At 45.7% G+C, this 18,597-nt stretch overlaps 1 protein-coding gene across 2 annotated transcripts in view; it reads left to right on the forward strand.

Annotated features, from left to right (window-relative positions):
* The window catches only part of LOC115166264 (nucleolar protein 4-like), a 134,289-nt gene that overhangs the window by 39,666 nt on the left and 76,026 nt on the right, over window positions 1-18,597 (forward strand). For both annotated transcript variants that reach the window (XM_029720101.1, XM_029720102.1), the window contains exons 2-3: window positions 5,860-6,012; window positions 10,154-10,265. In XM_029720101.1, the coding sequence (XP_029575961.1) occupies window positions 5,860-6,012; window positions 10,154-10,265 (265 nt within the window). The remainder of the gene's footprint in view (window positions 1-5,859; window positions 6,013-10,153; window positions 10,266-18,597) is intronic.

The following is an 18,597-nucleotide window of genomic DNA, read 5'->3' on the forward strand; positions in this document are numbered from 1 at the left end:
GCCTCGGACTATCCCTTGGTTAAATTGGATGCTATCCAGCTGAACTTCGTTCTCTACGACCATAATGCCCTCCCATGCATGATCAGTATTTACGTGTGTATGCATGGGATTGGTCCACCACGAGCCAGAACAGCTTCAATGCACCTTGACATAGATTCTACAAGTATCTGGAACTCTATTGGAGGGATACGACACCCTTCTTCCACCAGAAATTCCATCATCTGGCGTTTTGTTGATGGTGGTGGGAAACGTCTGAGGCGCCGCTTCAGGATCTCCCATAAGTGTTCAGGAACCACACCTGTGTGGAAGCTTCTGCTTTCAATGTACTTTGTATCCCTCATTTACTCAAGTGTTTCCATTATATTGGCTGTTACCTGTGTATGTATGTATGTATGTTTGTTTGTTCGGTCATGCGTGGCATGAATGCGGCAGGGCAGGCAGCCTTGCCCTCTCCCTTTCTTTTTCTCTCTCCCTGTGCTGTGACTTTGATCCCATCGCCGGGCGGGCAGGAAGTGGGGGTTGGAGGCGAGGGGGTGCCCACTGTCCTGTCTGCTGTGCCCCCCCCCCCCTTCCTCCCCCCCGTGCTCCACATATATTCGTACACGCCGGTTTCTGCTGTCGCACACGCTATCGTCCCGGGCCGCTGATGTGCCCTACAACCGTATGGGGGCAGAGGATGGGGGGGGGGGTTGCGTCATCATGTGTCCTAGGCAGCCACAGGGACAGTGGGTAGGCAGGCAGGCAGCCCACGTGTCCCTCCCCAGTACTAGTCATACCTCCTGGAGGTAGAGTGGTTTAGTGGGTGTGGGCCAGTGCATTCCTCTCCTTGACCTCCCTGTAAAGGGCATGACTGCTGGAGCTGGCACAGTGACACACCATGCAGCTCTACAAGCTTTAGAGCTGGGTCGTATTCATTATGACACACTGTAGTAAACTTCTTTTTTGCAACAGACAAATAAGACCCAGCATTGTCCTATGTTAACGTCAAACGTTATCCGCAAAGGGCCTCGTCGGTTATCTACAGAGTAATCAACAACAGTCCCCTTGTCTCATCGCTGCCTCTACCTGTCGATGAGAAATACCATCGTCATCATCACTAGTGTTACGTCGGGCGTGTAGAGAGCTGGCGCTTTAGAAGCATGCAGCCCCCTCTGTTCCGCACGCCATAGAAACATAATGAATAGAACGGGCTTGGAAGCTCTAACCCGGGCAATTTGACTGTGTGTGCCAAATGTCTGCCTGGTATTGTGACACAATCATTTCCATGGTAATGTTCATTCAAATGATGTCAACTGATGTGGCTTTGTTGAATCAACAAATCGCGTGACTCATTTATGGGTACACTTCCTGCTTTTATTTCCTGCTTTTTGTTCCTGTTTTCCTCTTATGGGTACACTCGCAATGGCCGCCAGTCCATCCATTAAGCCATTCCTTTTATTTCCATGCCGCACGCTGCTCCATGCTGCCATGGCAACCCTCGTTACCTGCCGCTAGTGACAGCCGGAGCAAGGGAGAGCAGCAGAGGGATTGAGGTCGAGTGAGAAGGATAGGGTGAGACCGAGGAGGGGGGGGGGAAGACAGGCTAGCAGAAGGAATAACTTGTAGACTAAAGGGGAAAAAAAGGATTTGGAAGGGGAGGAAAAAGGAGGGAGGGATTCCGAGAGGATAGAGGGAGTTTAGGGGGAAGGAAGAGTGCAAGTGGGGTTGGGGGGGCGAGTGCGTTAGTGCATTGACTTCCTGACTATTGCATCTGTTAAAGGATGCAGTAATGAGGAGAGAAGTACCCCCCCAACACACACACACACACCTCCCCCATGTTCACCTGTCGGCTCCAATGAGTCCCACACAAAGCCAGTGGAGGGGCGTGCCCAGCAACACAGAATGGACAGACATCTCTCCTCAGCTCAGCTCACATACTGGGAATATACTCACATTAGGAGAGAACGACTGTGGAGAGACGAGACCAAATGAAAGAAGAAGAAGGTTAGAGCATAAAACAAGGGCAGATGTAGATGGAGACAAAATAATGAGGAGCGACTCAGAGAGAATGCGGCGCGTGCGACTTGTGTGTATTTTGGATCATGCGTAAATCCACACACCGTTTGTTGTGTTTGTTGACACAATTCAAGTTTTGCTAGGTGCAGCCTGTGTCACATGAGCCGCTGCCCCGCACACCGGTTGTCATGGCAGCACGTTTTGCCTTATGGTGAGCAGAACGCTGGTTGGAAATAGAAGAGTTTCCCCCCCCCCCCCCCACGCCCATTTCTAGCCAGGACCTGTTTGTGTTATGTGCTGCTTTGTGCTGTTGCAGCTTGAGCTTGGATCTCTGAACAGGATTAGTGTAAAGATAGGCAAAGGGATCCTGATAGATTCATTATCAATTGTGAAGATGGAAATATGAAGAATTCCACAAAATGAGAATGAAAGGACTTCATTAAATGTAATGTTTTGAGCTATGCAAACCTTTAACTATGGTGTTGATAACCTTATCGATGTTTTGGAGAGTACAAATGACAGATTAGAGTTTTTTTGGCTCTTTAGTTTTGGTTCTGTTGCCTATGGTCATTTTGAAGATCCTGAAGAAAAAACATCTCACCCCTCTTACCATGACACTTTTGTCAGTTTGTTGACCACACACTTTAGCCGGGCGGAGAATACAATGATTCAAAAGCCAGTGAAAGAAACAAACAACCAAACAAAGGCTATGAAAAAATACGCTTCAAAGAGTCATTTCTCTGTAGTGATTTAAAGTGCATTTAAATGCATCACCTGCTGTTTTTTCACAGGGACTTTCTGTGTGTGTGTGTGTGTGTGTGTGTGTGTGTGTGTGTGTGTGTGTGTGTGTGTGCGCGTGTGTGCTCCTGGCAGGTATCCCCCTCCCAATCTCCCTCCCCCTACTACACACACAGCTCTCCACTGGCCTTGTGGGAGAATAGGGAGGTTCCCATCAAGACTTCCAGATATTCCAGCGTTACTCTCCTTCTCCCAGTGTGGGAGATACGGAGCTGGGTGGGAATCTCCTCCCTGCCTCGTTTTCTTTGTGTGTGTGTCTGTCTGTGTGTGCAGGGCCAGATTAAGAAATCATCAGCCCTATGGCCCCTCAAACCCCTTCCTGGCACAACATCATTTTCTGTAAACAATGGTAAATGTACTGTTGACGAAAAAGCCCTTTTATAATAAAGCCATAGTAACGTTTGCCATGTGGCATAGGCTACAGGATTTTCACACATGGGGATTTTTTTGTTGTTGCAGCGTTGAATTATATATTTTTTTTGCCTTTTTGAAAACTATTAGCTGAATCTTGTTTAATACACAAATTACCAACATGAGTGCCTACTCTGACTCTGACAAACTGATCAATCTGGTCTTGAATTCAAACAAACCCAGACCAATTCATTAGCCCAGGCCAATGAAGCGACACACAGATTGTCAAATATTAGGAGGCAATATATATACAGCATATATATCATAGGCTACTAAATAAAATGCCCAGTGGCACACTGACTCATCTAATGATGAAGAGGAAGCCATGGGCTACTCACGGTGATGGGCGACGCGCTCTGCATGGCAATCTCAAGATGAAAAACAGTGCTGCTGTTAGCTACAACTTGGAGGTTGTTGAGAAAAAAAGGGTTGCTATTGGTTCTACAGTTCTCCTTTCAGCAGTAGGCATTTGCTTTCCAAACGGTGCATTTTTTCTGCGATTTGTATTTTGAAATCTGCAAAAGGCAAACTGTATAAGTTGTGAAATGGTTAGATTACTTGTTAGATATTACTGCATGGTCGGAACTAGAAGCACAAGCATTTCGCTACACTCGCATTAACATCTGCTAACCATGTGTATGTGACCAATAACATTTGATTTGATTTGCAGCTGGAACCAACCATAGAAATATCATTTATAGACAGGCAGTTCCCATTCAAGTCAGGACTGGCATCCATTGCTAGCGCAACAGTCAAAATACCATGGTTAAGTGATACAAAAGCCTTCTATGGATTATATGTCTATGGCCCAACGCCTATTTAGAACGTGTGATGGCCCAAACTGTGTCCTTCCTGACTGTAGTCATACCAGTAACTGCCAAAATAAAGGAAACCCTTAAGTAAACAAGGGATAGAAAGTATATGTTATGGTGTGGGGTGCATTTTCCTGGCATGGTTTAGGTCCACTTGTAGAACCTATGCCAAGGCACATTGAAGCTGTTCTGGCAGCTGATCATGGCACGACACTCTTTTAAGACACTTTCTGTTGGTGTTTCCTTCATTTTGGAAGATACCTGTATGTGCTTGTGATAACACTTAATCCACAGTTATTTTTAATAAACTATTGATCCTCTGTGGCTAAATGATGCTCTCTAGTGTACTTTGAACATTTAGAGCTGGTTCCTGTGGTTGGATAAAACATTTTTTTTTTATGTTGCCTCTTTGGCCCAGCTCCTGACTCACACAATTGACCAGTCACATGTATTTATTATGCAGTTTTTATTTTTATGTTTTATTAATAACTTACCCAATCAAGGCAGGGCCCCCCAGTTACCCATGTGGGCCCCCTACCTCCTCTCCTCCCCCCATCTGATGAGTGGCAGCAGGAAGTAGCAGCCTGACTACACTCAATGAGATTGGGATCCTGAGTCTTCCTGTGGTTGGCGGTTGCAGTGAGAAAAAAATATTAAGTATATACTACATATATAATATATACTCTATATAGTATATATTTCCTTTAGTTTATTTTTTTACCTTTTTTCAGAACGATTTTCCTTTTTGTTTTTTGCTGCCTTTTGGGCCACCCTGCGGGCCTGGACCAAGGGGCTTCAGCCCCGGTAAGCCCCTGCATTAAGCCGGCCCTGTGTGCATGCATGCATACCAATGCTGCTATTGGCGAGGACATTCTCTGCTTTACTGTTAAGGTGAGGCTGCAAGTTATACCCACAAAATACAGCCTAGCACTCTGGTACCCTGCAAACCATGATCCGTTCGGTGTTTTACACCCAGAGTTGTAATGGAGTCTGTTGCACATGTTGTTAATGGTTGCCGTTCATATAAAGACTTGTACATGGCTAGAGATGACCGCATGTCGACCTGGTCTCACCAACAGCACACATACACAAACATCCTCTTGTCAGCGGAGCCTGGATTGATGTTGATGATAATGTGTTTTCTTGTATGCTGAATAAGCCAGATATTGTTTTTGTGGGGGGGAGGCCAGAGGGAGGGGCTGATTTTGAAGGTGGGCTGCTCATTGGACTGCTACATGGAGCAGGCCTTTTCTGACAAGCTGCTTAAATACCAGGCCCCCGTGTCACGCCTGAACAGCATCGGAAATCAGTGTAAGCTTGCTGTGGTGATGTTGGGAAGTCTCGATCATGTTCACAGGCTGACAGTACCTGGCCTTCAGATAGCAGGATGTACTGCTCTGTGTCAGCAGTCATGGGCAGCCTTGCTGTGTGGAGAAGAAGGTGCTATCTGTCCACATATCCCTGTCCTGAAATGTTACAATACTTCTTGTATGAATTATGATTTGTGGATTTAAATAAAGTATATTTTTAAAGGGTGTGTGGTATAATAGGGAGGTTCCCAACAAGACTTCCTGAAAATCCAGCATTACTCTCCCTCTCTCTCCCAGTCTGGGAGATACAGAGCTGGGTGGGAATTCTGTCTGTCTGTCTCTGTCTGTCTGTCTGTCTGTCTGTCTGTCTGTCTGTCTGTCTGTCTGTCTGTCTGTCTGTCTGTCTGTCTGTCTGTCTGTCTGTCTGTCTGTCTGTCTGTCTGTCTGTCTGTCTGTCTGTCTGTCTGTCTGTCTGTAGGCCTCATCCGAAGGATCCAGCCTGCTAACGTACCACTCCTTCTCCTCTCCTGCAGTGTGTGGATGGGGGCTCTGGGTCCGACTCCTCTCTGAAGAGGGTGGCAGTGGTGGAGGACTTCTTTGACATCATCTATGCCATGCACGTAGATATCAGCGCCGACCCCGGCAAATCACCCAAACACGCCGGACAGAAGAAGACCTACAAAGCCGTGAGAAGCCACTCCTTCCTTTCACTCAGTCTTTCTCTCTAACTCTTGTTTTCCCCTTATGCTGTATCTTTCTCTTCTACCACGGTGTCACCCTTTAAACGTTCTCCTCCTTTACCTCTATATCTTGGCCTACTGCCTCTCTCTTTCCACTCCCTCTGTTTGTATGGGACACTCTTCTTTGTAAGGGCTCCAGTAAACAAGGTTCTAAAATTGCCCTCCTGACCGTGGTATAAGACGCGTCTGCACACTAGGTTCGGTTTGCTTCTAGCAGAACTCGGCGAAGTGACAGTCTGTGCCTCGCACACTCCTTTAAAAGACCTTCGCTTGAAAAACAAGAAAAAAGCGGCAATATTACAGTTTGTCCCTCTTGAGATGTCATAACAACAAGTACTCTTCCAAATGAATCTAAGCTAACTCAATCTGTAATAAATGTTTACCTTTTTTGCCGAGGAGGTTTTAGTTCCACAATTTTACATCGAACTAAGATGCTTGGTGCAGTATTTCTCAAGTGAAAAAATATGCATGAAATATTGTTGACGAGCATCCAGAAAAACCATGTCAAAGACTAAAACGAACGAAAACGTCACAAAATGTTATTATACATGTACAAACTTTTTCAAGCGGTTTTGGATGGGCAGCATGCGGACGCGTTCCCGGTTCAGCATTCAACAACAAAAAGAATACCAAGCTCCTCTGGTGGAAAAATCATAACAAACATTTACCCCTTTATTATCTAACAGCTATTCTTCTTCTAAGGTCCAAAAACAAAGCAATCGGGTAACAAAAGAATATACTACGTGTTTAAAAACTGTTGGCCTTCATACCTAGGGATTGTCATGCCCATATGGCATAGGGAAAGTTTTTTTTTTTTTTGCCAGTTTATTTATTTATTGGCAGTTTCACACACAAGCATAACACATCAAGTTCTTCATTCCTAACTTTCAGAGTGAATTCATAATCACATTATCATAGGTAATATTTCATAATAATATATTATAAATATAGCACAAATAAAGAAAATAGAATTTGTCTCGAACAGTCTTTGTGATTATTTGGCAACTATATGCTGTTCTCTGTTCCTCTCTGGCCTTCAGTATTAATTCCTGTTTCGTGACCTGTTTCTCTTTCTCTGTCCATCTGGTCTTCAGATTCACATTCAATAACACTAACGCTCTCACTTTCTCAGGATACCATTGAAATGAATGGAATCGTTTAAATCAGGGAGGGCAACTGTCTCCCTTTAGTAGGCCAGCGGAACAATATATATATATTTTGTATGTCTTTGCTATCACGAGGGGCAAGGTAGGGGGGGATGGATGTGGCTACGCAGACCCATGAGCCACTGCGGTCCCTCATGATGAGTTCCATCTTTTTGTGGCCCCCACCCCCATCAAAGTTGCCCATCCCTGGTTGAAATATTTGTATGATACTTCTAGACAGTCATCTGAATATTTTCTTACAATGCAGCAGGAGTCACCACAGACCTGGAACATTCATGTTGGACTTTGCCTTTTTCTCTTCAGTTAATTCACAGAGCCTCCAGTTCACTTCATTTCAGATAAATAAACCAAAATATCAATTAAATTTGAGTCAATAACTTTGACTCAATCTCTGTGACACATACCGCCTCCATAACTACACCACTTTTTTTTTAACCTCACTTCTAACAAGAAAAATGCCTGAGATAATTTTTTTTTTGTGCGTATGAAAGGAAACGTTTCACACTTTAGATTAAAGGGGGAGGATATGAGATTCCGGTGCCTGGCTGACCTTGTGGTCGCTGGGAGAAGGTATTTCTCTATCTCCCCTTGACAACTATTCAGCCTTTCTCTCTCTCTGAGCATCGCCACAGTCGCTGAAGGCCAGATGTCTAGTTATATTTAGATGAAGGGTGATGACCGCGGTGCAAAGCACACACCTGGGCAACATTCTGTTCATCATTCCTTCCTAGCTTTGTTTCAAATGGGGGAGTTTTAACATAGTCTGCCATTGGAAAATGTTCTTCCTCCCTGGGAGAAAACCTTTCATTTGCCCAATGTGTTGTAGTAGGATACTTTGCATCTCAGTTGGTGATACTGCCCTCTTCTGGTTGAACATGGTAACTCATCTTTCCCTCAGTACTATAAAGCACATGCGCTTTCATTTTTAGGATTTCCTTTAACTTCTAAAGGATATGAATCAAATGAATTCATAAAATGACTGAACATCAGTGTCACATTCGTAGTGAGTAAACAGAGCTGTGACTGTGTAATGAACAGAATACTTCCTCTGTTGCTGCATATTAACTGTCGATTTCCTTTGCACACTGCCATGGCTTTCAGGGTACTTTGCCACACAGTGGGTCATGAAATGTTTATTACACACACACACACACACACCACATTGAAGGACACAGGAACCTGTTGTTCCTGTCCTTCGCTGGCAGTGCTGCTCAGCCAACTTTCTGCCTACTTCTCCTCTCTGTCCCTCTCTGTGTGTTGTTAGTTCTCTAGACCAGACAGAGCTGCGTTGGTGGGAATGCTCACCACCACAGGCCCTTTCCAGACCCACAGTCCCACCCTGTAGGCTACATGGGCTCTCTTTGTGAGCCTCTGTTGGGACTGGGAAGACAATGGCGGTGGAGGCTAGCTAGTCGCCACACACAGAGAGTCAACTCATCTGAGGGGAGTCGCTCTCTCGTTCCCCAACCCCCTCGCTTTTTCTACCCCCCCCCCCCCCCTCACTCATGTCACCACCAGCACCCCTCTGGCCAGGATGGCATGGAGGGGTGCTGTTTGTTACAGCCTGAAGGAGACAGTGGCTAGTCTGTGTGTGTGTGTGTGTGTTCTCCTGCTGGCCCTGCCATAAGAGCCAGGGGGGAGGAATAGGGGGAGAAGGGGAGAGGTTGGAGGAAAGGAAGACCGCATGAAAACCAAAGAAAGGAAAAATGGGAAGTTGACAGCGAGGGAGAGACGGGGAGGAAGTGAGGATTTAGCAAAGAAAAGCATTACTGTTTATGGGTAGTCTCTCTACCGACACACGTCCCTCTCTAACTCTCCATCTCTTTCTTTGTCTCCCATTAAAATCCTCTCGGTCTGCTCGACCGACGCCCTGTCTCTCCTGTCTCGCCCCAGTTGCAGTGATGATATGCAGAGGGCTACGTGATGCTTTGGGTGCATGTGTTAGATTGCCCTCTTGTCCTGTATGGGCTTGTGCTCACTACTGCTCTCCTAGAGATAATCTGGTGACACCAGGCCGCGTGTCAAATGGCAAAGCGTCAAACTGTCACCGAAGGCTGTGACTGACATTTGTATCCGTTTTATTCTCCGAGAGTAGACAGCACCCCGCTCTCTTCGTCGCGCACACACACGCACACACACATGTACAAACCCTTAAAACGCTACTGCCAATCACTGCCTTTACGCTTGGTGAAGGGTTTATATATTGTTGGATGCCGGTTTAACAGGAAGTCCAAACGGAGACAGTAGAAACAGTAGAGAAGGAGATAGAGAGGCTAATAGGAAGAGTGGAAGACGTATCTTGGTCACCAGTAACGGGCTGAGACAATGTGATCTTTGTGTGAAGGGGGAAGATATTACATCTGTCCCAAGAACCTCAATCTTACCCTTTCCCAGCTTAGCCAATACGCACACAAACACACACAGACACACATGACAGTAATCAACGTCCCATTATGGTATAGCATTATAGAAACGGGTCTAATTTCCCCTCTTTTCCTCTTACAGTTTTTTTTCTCCCATTTCACCTCTTCAGTGCTCATTATTAGAATAGCAGCATGTTTATCAGCCATGGCTCTGGTAATGATCTCTCTCTCTCTCTTTTCTCTCTGTACCCATCTCTCTCTCTCTCCTTTCTCTCTGTACCCATCTCTCTCTCTCTCTCTGTCTCTCTCTCGCTCTCTCTCTCTCTCTCTCTCTCTGTCTCTCTGTCTCTCTGTCTCTGTCTCTCTCTCCCTCTCTCTCTCTTTCTCTCTCTCTCTCTCTCTCTCTCTCTCTCCTTTCTCTCTGTACCCATCTCTCTCTCTCTCTCTCTCTCTCTCTCTCTCTCTCTCTCTCTCTCTCCCCTCCCTCTCTCTCTCTCCTTTCTCTCTGTACCCATCGCTCTCTCTCTCTCTGTCTCTCTCTCTCTCTCTCATGGGCAGATTGCGGAGACGTACGCCTTCCTGCCCAGGGAGGCAGTGACCCGTTTCCTGATGAACTGTGGCGAGTGTCAGAAGAGGATGCATATCAGCCCGGGTGGAGCAGAGTTCAAAGGTAAAAAAAAAAAACATCTCTCTTTCTCTGGACCAGACTGCCGACTATCATCTCCGCCAGGCTCCTGGTGTGTCTAAATGGCACCTTATTCACTATATAAAGCACTTTACCAGCAGGGTCCATAGGGCTATATAGGGAATAGGGTGCCATTTTGGACACGGTCTCTGTTTAGGCCCATTTGGTAAAACTCTAGCTGTTCATTACATTTTTAGTCATCACCAAATATCATATTATACGTCTCTTCATAACCCAGCCTTCTGTTACTGCGACTGTCTGTAAGCCTGCTGTTACTGCAAGCGCATAATACCATGGATGAAGGAAGGGATTTTCATAGGAGTTGTGACAAAAACGGTTTTGAGAGCTGCTTTGCACCCTCTCCTCCTGCTGCTGCTGTTGCCACCCTAAAGGCAACCCATCCCCCATCTCCCACCCTCTCCCTACGCTAACCCCCCCCCCCAGCCCTCCCCCAGTCCTATTCAAATTAGTCATTGGAGTGTCCTGTATCGTTCCTAACACACTGCAATTAGCCCAATTAGGGGGCTTTTAACAAAGGAAATGGCCAGGAAACAAGCTCTTTTCTACAGTGAGCGCGAACGGAGGGTGGGGGCGGGTAATAGAGAGAGAGGCTAGCGGGGTTAAGATGGAAATGGAGAGAAATCTGGAGTAGGACAGAAAGATGGGGCAGAAATAAAGGAAAAGGTGAGGAGAGAGTCCGAAAATGGAGAGAAATATTCAATGGCTGCCCTGCTATTTCATACATATTTTATTTGTCTATATTCAGGGTCCCTCCCATATTGACAGAGGGGCTGTCATAACTTTATATATGGAGGGCCCTTACATATTCCCACAAGAACAGAACATGGGTAGTATGTAAAGTAAACCATGCCAATTAACATTAAACCCCCCCCCCTCCGTCTTCATCTCCATCCCACACACACACAACGCAGTGAGAGAAGTGCTCCCAGGCCCGATCTGTCAGTGTTGTGTCAACGATGATCATTAACGCTGGGTGTCGCTCATAAAGAGAGCAGCTAATTGGCTTCCTGTCCCGTGGGGGTCCTCCCCTTCCCACCCTGACCCCTCATCCCTCCAACCACACACACCCCTCCACTCGCACGAAAGTTCAGTGCTGAATTATTGAATGCAATTCATTGCTGTATGCCAGGGCTATTTTTAATTGACTTCAGGCAGTCTTTTGAGTCAGGTCTTTCATCCTTCGTCTCTTCAACCTTCATCATGCTGTATAGGTGATGCAGTAGGAACAGGTGTAAAGGAGGTGAAGGTTTGGGCCCATATTCATGAATCCTTGAGAGTAGGAGTGCTGATCCAGGATCCGTCTTTTGCCTTTTCGATCATGATGATATAAAATGACATGGACAGGGGACCTGATCCTAGATCAGCACTCCTAGTCTGAGACACCAGATTAATACAAGCCCAGGTCGCTGGTCCTGTGACAATTTCACGCCCTTCTCATGCTGAACTCAATTTCTTAGCCAGCGTGTCTCATCTCTGTCATTTAATTTATCTGCTGACCTACTAAGGGACAATGTTCTCAGGTCTGGAGTCCTGAAGGGCGGAAATACAAGGCAGACGATCAATACTTCTGCAGTAAATAGACAGGAGCGCCATCATCAATTACTGATTGATAGTGTGTGTATGTGTGTGTGTGCACGTGTATGTACAGTCCCAGTAGGTAATAAGTCGTTTGATAACGCTGATTGATTAGTGTTGATATGATCCTTGGAGAGGAGGACCCTGTAACGAAGACGGACCATTGCTTGCACTTAAGGGATAATGTTAGTGCAATACAAAAGAGGAGAGCAGTTCAGTTATAAAGAGTTTGCAGTTATTTTGTTATATGCTATATCATATATTCTTTATAAATGAACTGCTGGTATACATACATACACTACCGTTCAAAAGTTTGGGGTCACTTAGAAATGTCCTTATTTTTTAAAGAAAAGCACATTTTTTGTCCATTAAAATAACATCAAATTGATCATAAATATGGTGTAGACATTGTTAATGTTGTAAATGACTATTGTAGCTGGAAACAGCAGATTCTTTATGGACTATCTACATAGGCGTACAGAGGCCCATTATCAGCAACCATCACTCCTCTGTTCACATGACACGTTGTGTTAGCTAATCCAAGTTTATAATTTTAAAAGGCTAATTTAGAAAACCCTTTTGCAGGTATGTTAGCACAGCTGAAAACTGTTGTCCTGATTAAAGAAGCAATAAAACTGGCCTTCTTTAGACTAGTTGAGTATCTGGAGCATCAGCATTTGTGGGTTCGATTACAGGCTCGAAATGGCCAGAAACAAAGAACTTTCTTTGAAACTCATCAGTCTATTCTTGTTCTGAGAAATTAAGGCTATTCCATGCGAGAAATTGCCAATAAACGGAAGATCTCGTACAACGCTGTGTACTACTCCCTTCACTGAACAGCGCAAACTGGCACTAACCAGAATAGAAAGAGGAGTGGGAAGCCCCGGTGCACAACTGAGCAAGAGGACAAGTACTTTAGAGTGTCTAGTTTGAGAAACAGTGTCCTGTCCCCTCTCGGGTGGAGCACAGACTTCCCCCCACCCCATCACAATGGAGGAAAGGTACATATGTGATCCTACAACCCTTCGCCTTTTGCAGCAGCTGATTTCAATATATCCGCTCACAATGAAGATGGATGGAGCTCACTTTACCCCCAAGTGCCCTCAGTACCAAAGCTCTCCTCCCGGCTCTCGTTCAATTAGCCGGGGCAGGAAGACAAAATGTCAGTTGCCATCAAGCACCGTCTCTAATCCACAGTGTTTTGTCACCACCCCTTTCAGTAAAAAAGTATCTGTCGCATCGAAGTGTCTCGCCAAGGGCGCAGAGAAGAAATTAACAAAGGGGCAACTCACCATTAAACGCTGCCAGAGGGCCCTCTGGCACCACTGGCGGGTGACTGTCATCTGACTTGTGGGTGACTCGCTGCAAGAGCAGGGAACTGGCGTGCATGCGCAGCCCGACCCTGGGTCTTGTTCGCAGTTACAAAGGTGTACAGACTTCAGTTCGCTATGAAGCCAACCATTTTCAACGGGATCCTAGCTTCAAGAATGAGTGGCGACTCGGCTCACATACTAGAGCAGGAAATCTCCTCTCTATTGCGCAAGGGAGCAATCAGAACAATACCAGCAGAAGAGAGCCATTCCGGCTTCTACTCCCGTTACTTCCTGGTTCCCAAAAATGGTGGGAGGGATAAGCCCCATTCTGGACCTAGGGCTATCTGTGAAAGTTTGCGTTTAACGTGCTCTCTCGGTCTATTTGTCGAGGTGACTGGTTCACTTCAGTCGACCTGCAGGATTCTTATTTTTACAAAAGTATTCTGCCTGCACACAGGAGGTTTCTCAGATTTGCCTTCCAGGGCACAGCCTACGAATACCTCACTGTCCCCTTCGGGCTAGCAGGGGATTGAGAGTTTATATACATGATTACCTGCTTTGCTCCCGTCACAGGTGCAAGCAGTGTGAGACATGGTTTCCATTGTTACCCACCTCACCGAGTTAGAGTTGAAGATCAACCAGAAAGAAATAGCTGTTTGGTGCCCACACAGAGAATAGAATACTTAGGCGTAAAGCTGGATCCTCTCTGTTATCGCGCTACACTATCGGACGACCACTTAACGTTGTTCCAACAGTGCCCTTTCCTGTTCCACGGGGGGTGCTCAGTTACGCTCAGAAAGTGTTTCCGAGTACTGGGGTTGAAGGCCGCACCGCCAGGCCGCACCGCCAGGCCGCACAGTAAAAACCCCTGCCTAATGAATATCCTTTTCATTTTATGCACGTTAGCCCTTACTTTGCTCTATGCACATGGAGATACACATAATATATAAATGACGACGTTAACCAGTTACCCATTTATTATTCTCAAACAAAGTTTTATGTATTGTCTGTTTACCTCTGTGTCTCAGCAGTTACCGACACCATGTCTGCAGCATGGAAGCCGGCTGTGTTCTGGTAAAGGAATCCGCCACTGAAGTATAATTCTGGAGGGGCATTGGAAATCAAATCAAATTGTATTTGTCACACGCGCTGAATACAACAGGTGTAGACCTTACAGTGAAATGCTTACTTACGAGCCCTGAACCAACAATGCAGTTTAAAAAAATACGGATAAGAATAATAATAAAAGTAAAAAGTAATTAAAGAGTAGCAGTAAAATAACAATAGCGAGACTATATACAGGGGGTACCGGTACAGAGTCAATGTGCGGGGGCACCGGTTAGTTGATATGTACATGAAGGTAGAGTTATTAAAGTGACTATGCATAGATGATAACAACAGAGAGTAGCAGTGGTGTAAAGGGGGGGGGGGTGATGCAAATAGTCTGTTTAGCCATTTGATTAGGTGTTCAGGAGTCTTATGGCTTGAGGGTAGAAGCTGTTTAGAAGCCTCTTGGACCTAGACTTGGCGCTCCGGTATCGCTTGCCGTGCAGTAGCAGAGAGAACAGTCTATGACTAGGGTGGCTGGAGTCTTTGACAATTTTTAGGGCCTTCCTCTGACACCGCCTGGTATAGAGGTCCTGGATGGCAGGAAGCTTGGCACCAGTGATGTACTGGGCTGTTCGCACTACCCTCTGTTGTGCCTTGCGGTTGGAGGCCGAGCAGTTGCCATACCAGGCGGTGATGCAACCAGTCAGGATGCTTTCGATGGTGCAGCTGTAGAACATTTTGAGGATCTGAGGACCCATGCCAAATCTTTTCAGTCTCCTGAGGGGGAATAGGTTTTGTCGTGCCCTCTATGGTAAAATGGCGCCGGAGAAGAAGGCAGACGTTTTACGTGCCCCCAACAGATTGTGTTTTTTTGTTCGTTTATCTGCGTTGTTGTGAACTTATTTTTGTACTTATTTTGTACATAATGTTGCCGCTACCGTCTCTTATGACCGAAAATCATTTCTGGACTTCAGGACTGCGATTACTCACCATGGACTGGCTGAATCCTTTTTTTCATTTAACAAGTCTGATGAGCCCGACGCGAATGATATACTGCTTTTTCGGGAACAGGCCCAGATCCCCGGGATTTGCATGAAGACGAGGTGGAGAAAATGGGTCCGGAGGGCAGGCTGCCTTCTGAGAATACGTAGGTGATTGAATAAACCTCCACTTCCTTCCATTCTGCTAGCAAACATGCAATCTTTGGACAATAAAATATATGACCTACGCGAAAGATTAACCTACCAACAGGACATTCAGAACTGTAATACAGTGAGGGGGGAAAGTATTTGATCCCCTGTTGATTTTGTACATTTGCCCACTGACAAAGAAATGATTAGTCTATAATTTTAATGGTAGGTTTATTTGAACAGTGAGAGACAGAATAACAACAACAAAATCCAGAAAAACGCATGTCAAAAATGTTATAAAATGATTTGCATTTTAATGAGGGAAATAAGTATTTGACCCTCTGCAAAACCCTGCAAAACATGACTTAGTACTTGGTGGCAAAACCCTTGTTGGCAATCACAGAGGTCAGACGTTTCTTGTAGTTGGCCACCAGGTTTGCACACATCTAAGGAGGGATTTTGTCCCACTCCTCTTTGCAGATCTTCTCCAAGTCATTAAGGTTTCGAGGCTGATGTTTGGCAACTCGAACCTTCAGCTCCCTCCACAGATTTTCTATGGGATTAAGGTCTGGAGACTGGCTAGAGCCACTCCAGGACCTTAATGTGCTTCTTCTTGAGCCACTCCTTTGTTGACTTGGCCGTGTGTTTTGGGTCATTGTCATGCTGGAATACCCATCCACGACCCATTTTCAATGCCCTGGCTAAGGGAAGGAGGTTCTCACCCAAGATTTGACGGTACATGGCCCCGTCCATTGTCCCTTTGATGTGGTGAAGTTGTCCTGTCCCCTTAGCAGAAAAACACCCCCAAAGCATAATGTTTCCACCTCCATGTTTGATGGTGGGGATGGTGTTCTTGGGGTCATAGGCAGCATTCCTCCTCCTCCAAACACGGCGAGTTGAGTTGATGCCAAAGAGCTTCATTTTGGTCTCATCTGACCACAATACTTTCACCCAGTTGTCCTCTGAATCATTCAGATGTTCATTGGCAAACTTCAGACGAGCATGTATATGTGCTTTCTTGAGCAGGGGGACCTTGCAGGCGCTGCAGGATTTCAGTCCTTCACGGCGTAGTGTGTTACCAATTGTTTTCTTGGTGACTATGGTCCCAGCTGCCTTGAGATCATTGACAAGATCCTCCCGTGTAGTTCTGGGCTGATTCCTCACCGTTCTCATGATCATTGCAACTCCACGAGGTGAGATTTTGCATGAAGCCCCAGGCCGAGTTCTTAAGAGTGTGCTCCTAATCTCAGCTCGATACCTGTTTAAAAGACACCTGGGAGCCAGAAATCTTTCTGATTGAGAGGGGGTCAAATACTTATTTCCCTCATTAAAATGCAAATCAATTTATAACATTTTTGACATGCGTTTATCTGGATTTTTTGTTGTTATTCTGTCTCTCACTGTTCAAATAAACCTAACATTAAAATTATAGACTGATCATTTCTTTGTCAGTGGGCAAACGTACAAAATCAGCAGGGGATCAAATACTTTTTTCCCTCACTGTATCTTATGCTTCATGGGTTGTGGCTGAACGATGATACAATCAACATACTGGTTATACACTGCACCGGCAGGATAGAACAGTGGCATCTGGTAAGACAAGGGGCGGTGGACTATGTATTTTTGTAAATAACAGCTGGTGCACGATATCTATGGTCTCAAGCTTTGAAAAGCTGGTCATGCATCACATCAACACCATTATCCCAGAAACCCTAGACCCACTCCATTTTGCATACTGCACCAACAGATCCACAGATGATGCAATCTCTATTGCACTCCACACTGCCCTTTCACAACTGGACAAAAGGAACACCTATGTGACAATGCTATTAATTGCCTACAGCTCAGCGTTCAACACCATAGTGCCCTCAAAGCTCATCACTAAGCTAAGGACCCTGGGACTAAACACCTCCCTCTGCAACTGGATCCTGGACTTTCTGACGGGCCGCCCCAGGTGGTAAGGGTAGGTAACAACACATCCGTCACCCTGATCCTCAACACGGGGACCCCTCAGGGGTGTGTGCTCAGTCCCCTCCTGTACTCCCTGTTCACTCATGACTGCACAGCCAGGCACGACTCCAACACCATCATTAAGTTTACTGATGACACAACAGTGGTAGGCCTGATCACTGTAAGTGATGAGACAGCCTATAGGGAGGACGTCAGATACCTGACCGTGTGGTGCAAGGACAACAATGTCTCACTCAATGTGATCAAGACAAAGGAGATGATCGTGGACTACAGGAAAATGAGGATCGAGCACGCCCCCATTCTCATTGACTGGGCTGTAGTGGAGCAGGTTGAGAGCTTCAAGTTCCTTGGCGCCCACATCACCAACAAACTAACATGGTCCAAGCACACCATGACAGTCGTGAAGAGGGCACAACAAAACCTATTCCCCCTCAGGAAACTGAAAAGATTTGGCATGGGTCCTCAGATCCTCAATAGGTTTTATAGCTGCACCAGAGAGCATCCTGACTGGTTGCATCAAATCAAAATCAAATCAAATGTTATTGGTCACATACACATGGTTAGCAGATGTTATTGCGAGTGTAGCGAAATGCTTATGCTTCTAGATCCGACAGTGCAGCAGTATCTAATAGGTAATATCTAACAATTCCACAACAAAACCTAATACACACAATCTAGTAAAGGAAATGGATAAGAATATATAAGTATAAAATATATGGATGAGCAGTGAGAGAGCGGCTAAGATGCAATAGATAGTAAAGAATAGATAGTGAAGGATACAGTACATTATACGAATGAGATGCGTAATGCGAGATATGTAAACACTATTAAAGTGGCATTATTGAAGTGACTAGTGTTCCATTTATTAAAGTGGCCAATGATATCAAGTCTGTAGGTAGGCAGCTTCCTCTCTGTGCTAGTGCTGGCTGTTTAACAATCGGATGGCCTTGAGATAGAAGCTGTTTTTCAATCTCTCTGTCCCTGCTTTGATGCACCTGTACTGACCTCGCCTTCTAGCGGGGGGAACAGGCAGTGGCTCATGTGGTTATTGTCCTTGATGATATTTTTTGCCTTCCTGTGACATTGGGTGTTGTAGGTGTCCTGGAGTGCAGGTAGTTTGCCCCCGGTGATGCATTGTGCAGTGCGCATCACCCTCTGGAGAGCCTTGTGGTTGTGGGCGGTGTTGTTGCCGTACCAGGCGGTGATACATCTCGACAGGATGCTCTCAATTATGCACCTTTAAAAGTTAGTGAGGGT

Source organism: Salmo trutta, chromosome 28 (assembly GCF_901001165.1).
Source record: "Salmo trutta chromosome 28, fSalTru1.1, whole genome shotgun sequence".
NCBI classification, from domain to species: Eukaryota; Metazoa; Chordata; class Actinopteri; order Salmoniformes; family Salmonidae; genus Salmo; species Salmo trutta.